At 42.1% G+C, this 3,635-nt stretch overlaps 1 protein-coding gene across 2 annotated transcripts in view; it reads left to right on the forward strand.

The window, feature by feature from the left end:
* LOC106872710 (uncharacterized protein C2orf81 homolog) overlaps positions 1-3,635 on the forward strand; it is a 21,324-nt gene that overhangs the window by 7,400 nt on the left and 10,289 nt on the right. The window contains exon 2 of one of the 2 annotated variants that reach the window (XM_052973125.1): positions 1,913-2,051. In XM_052973125.1, the coding sequence (XP_052829085.1) occupies positions 1,951-2,051 (101 nt within the window). In that variant the 5' untranslated portion in view covers positions 1,913-1,950. The remainder of the gene's footprint in view (positions 1-1,912; positions 2,052-3,635) is intronic. The other variant, XM_014919787.2, reaches the window with a different exon arrangement.

Genomic DNA, 3,635 nt, shown 5'->3' on the forward strand with positions numbered 1-3,635 from the left:
TATATATAGGGTTATGTATATATATATATAGGGTAATGGTTAAAAACTCCCTTTGGTCATGAATGACTATGGGATTGCACCTAGAAAATTACCCTTTGAGGAACAAGTTCGGGCAAAGTTGTCGATGGAAGACCAGCAGTCACACATGCATACCAGTCTCCCCTTTCCACGCCACTGATATTATCCAAGGGAAAGGCAAAGCCTGATACAGCTTGGCATCAGTGACGTCGCAACTCATTTCTACAGCTGAGTGAACTGGAGCAACGTGAAATGAAGTGTCTCGCTCAAGAACTCAACACACAGTTTGGTCCATGAACCAAACTCACTATCTCATGATTGTGAGCATGACACTCTAACCACTGAGCCATGTGACATATATATATGTATAGGAAGCATCAGATGTGGTGTGTGAGAGAGACGACTGCACTGGTATGGTCATGTGTTGCGAATGCATGAGGACAGCTGTGTGAAAAAGTGTCACACCCTAATAGTTGAGGGAACCTGTGGAAGAGGTAGACCCAGGAAAACTTTGGATGAGGTGGTGAAGCACGACCTTCGAACATTGGGCCTTACCGAGGCAATTACTTGTGACCAGGACCTTTGGAGATATGCCTTGCTTGAGAAGACCCGACAAGCCAAGTGAGACCATAGCCCATGGCCTAAGCCAGTGGGTGTAACTGCCCCACTTATGAGTACCCCTCATTCATTGGACAATAAACTTTGCTTGCAAAGACCTATTGAGGCAAGTGAAATCAAAATCAAAATCGCTGACATGGCCAATGACAGTACCACCTGATTGGCACTCCTGCCAGTAGAATGTTAAAAGCACATTCGAATGTGGGGTGTAACTGGTCCACTTATGAGTACCCCTCGTTCATTGGACAATGAACTTTACTTGTAAGTGTAAGTAAATCAAAATTGCTGACATGGCTGATGACAGTACTGCCTCATTGGCACAAGTGCCAGTGGAACGTTAAAAGCACATCTGAGCGTGATCATTGCCAGGGCCATGGATTGGCTTCCATGCTGGTGACATGTGAAAAGCACCATCCAAGCGTGATTCTTACCAGCATTGCCTTACTGGCACATGTGCTGGTGGCACATGAAAAACAGCATTCGAGCATGGTCATTGCCAGTGCCACTGGACTGGCTCCTGTGCAGGTAGCACATAAAAACACCTTTGAGCATGGTCGTTGCTAGAACCGTCTGACTAGCCCTGCCGGTGGCACGTAAAAGCACCCACTACACTCTCGGAGTGTTTGGCATTAGGAATGGTATCCAGCTGTAGAAACTTTGCCAGATCAGATTGAGCTTGGTGCAGCCTCTGGCTCACCAGTCCTCAGTCAAATCGTCCAACCCATACCAGCATGGAAAGCGGATGTTAAACAATGATGATGATGATATATATATATATATATATATATATATATATATATATACACACACACATATATCTATCAAAAGGATCAAAAGTCTTTCCCAAGCCATAGGCTCATCAGGCCAGATTCCCAGATTCTGCAGCTTGTATAATCCCCCACTGGATGGGACTATAGTCTGTCCCAGGATTATACATTTGTATCAGCTGAGTGGAGTGGATCAATGAGAAATAAGTGCTTTGCTTAAGAACACAATGCATCACCCAGTCCAGGAATTTAAACCACAATCTTACGATCACAAGTGCAACACCCTAACCACTAAGCCATGCACCTTTGCACCCCACCCCGCATGCTCACACAATGACTTTCTGCACAGTTTCTTTTGACCAAGTTCCACTCCAAAGGCTTTTAGTCAATCTGATGGAGCAGTAGTAGGAGACTCTTCTGCAAGGTGTCCCCTCTGTGGGACTGAACCTGAAACTTCTTATCCACACAAATGTGCTTTCCCCATAATTAGTAACATGATTTTATTCCAGGTTTTGGAATTTTGTTTTCCTTTTGATTGCAGTAAGGCATGCAAAAGCAAAGAGGTGAACGTGGGAAACAAGCACAAGCTGCACATCAAGTTGTTGTGCTGCCTGAGATTGTTCCTGGGAAACTCACTGAACAGCATTGGTAGGTACCATTGTTATAACTTTTTTGCTTGTCTAAATGTAATGCACTAAGTTCTTTGACTTCTCTGGCCATTGAATACATAAAAGCTTTGATGTCTAGCAGCTGACTTGGTAGCATCTCACAAGATAATTTATCATCACCTTTTTGAATTCAATATCTCTGCCAGCTGAAAGGCAGCAAACTGGCAGAATTGTTAGCACATTGGGCAAAATGCTTAGCGGCATTTCATCCATCTTTATGTGCTGAGTTCAAATTCTGCTAAGGTCAAGCTTTGCCTTTCATCTCTTTTCAGGGTTGATAAAATAAGCATCTGTCAAGTACTGGAGTCAATGAAACTACCTTGCACTCTCCCCACAAATTTCCAGGCCTTGTGCCTGTAGTAGAAAGGATTATTATGATTAATATTATTGTTATTATTATTATTACACACAGGCAGTGAGCTGGCTGAATTGTTAGTGCGCTGGGCGAAATGGTTGCTGGTATTTTGCCCATTATTACATTCTGAGTTCAAATTCCACCAAGGTCAACTTTGACTTTTGTCCTTTTGGAGTCGATTAAATAAGTACCAGTTATGCACTGGGGGACTGATTTAATTGACTTAATCCCCTCCCCCAAGCTTACCTTGTGGCAAAAAATTAAAATCATTATCATTATTATTACTATAGATGTCGCACAGTATACAATATCGTGAAGTTGTTGATTGAAGATATTGTGTCTACCGGGGTTTTATACTGTTTGTCAAGTCACAACAAGGACTTCAGACAGACAGTACTTTACGCAATATGCGTGCAGTTCCAAGTAGTGCCGACGTTTGCAATACATCTTGATTGTAGGTTATTTCTAAGGTTTTCGGATGTTTTTGCAGATTGGGGGGTATTGAACACAATGCTCCGATGACAATAATGATAACCTTTATGTCTGACTCTCGTAGCTGCCACATCTTAGCGATCTCAATTCTCAGGTCACCATATTTATCAACTTTTTCTCTTTCTTTCATGATGATATGTTGACCCCCAGGCACTGCTACGTCGATTATTAGGCACTCTTGTTTGTCCCTCCTAAAGGTTACTATATCCAGTCTTCGGTGCTCTAACACTTTGTCTGTCTGGAAATCAAAGTCCCATTATTATTATTATTATTATTATTATTATTATTATTATTATTATTATTGTCGTCGTCGTTATTAAGGCGGAAAGATGGTAGGGTGAAATGCTTAGCAGTATTTCATCTGGCACTACGTTCTGAGTTCAAATTCTGGCAAGGTTGACTTTGCCTTACATCCTTTCAGGGTTGATAAATTAAGTACCAGTTGTAGTGTACTGGAGGTCAATCCAATCAACTTGCCCCCTCCCCCCAAATTTCAGGCCTTGTGCCTATAGTAGAAAGGATTATTATTATTATTATTATTATTGAGTGAGAAAGCAGTGCATGCCATCAAAGTGACACTGGGGTAAAATATACGAAGCCCAGTATATCCATCATGACTATTCGTCTGATAAGGGTACGCCAAGTACATGCATAACAACCATATGTGTGCGACATGGTGATCTCATATCAAGATAGACAGCGCATGACCTTGCAGGT

This window comes from Octopus bimaculoides, chromosome 1 (genome assembly GCF_001194135.2).
Source record: "Octopus bimaculoides isolate UCB-OBI-ISO-001 chromosome 1, ASM119413v2, whole genome shotgun sequence".
In the NCBI taxonomy this organism is placed as follows: domain Eukaryota; kingdom Metazoa; phylum Mollusca; class Cephalopoda; order Octopoda; family Octopodidae; genus Octopus; species Octopus bimaculoides.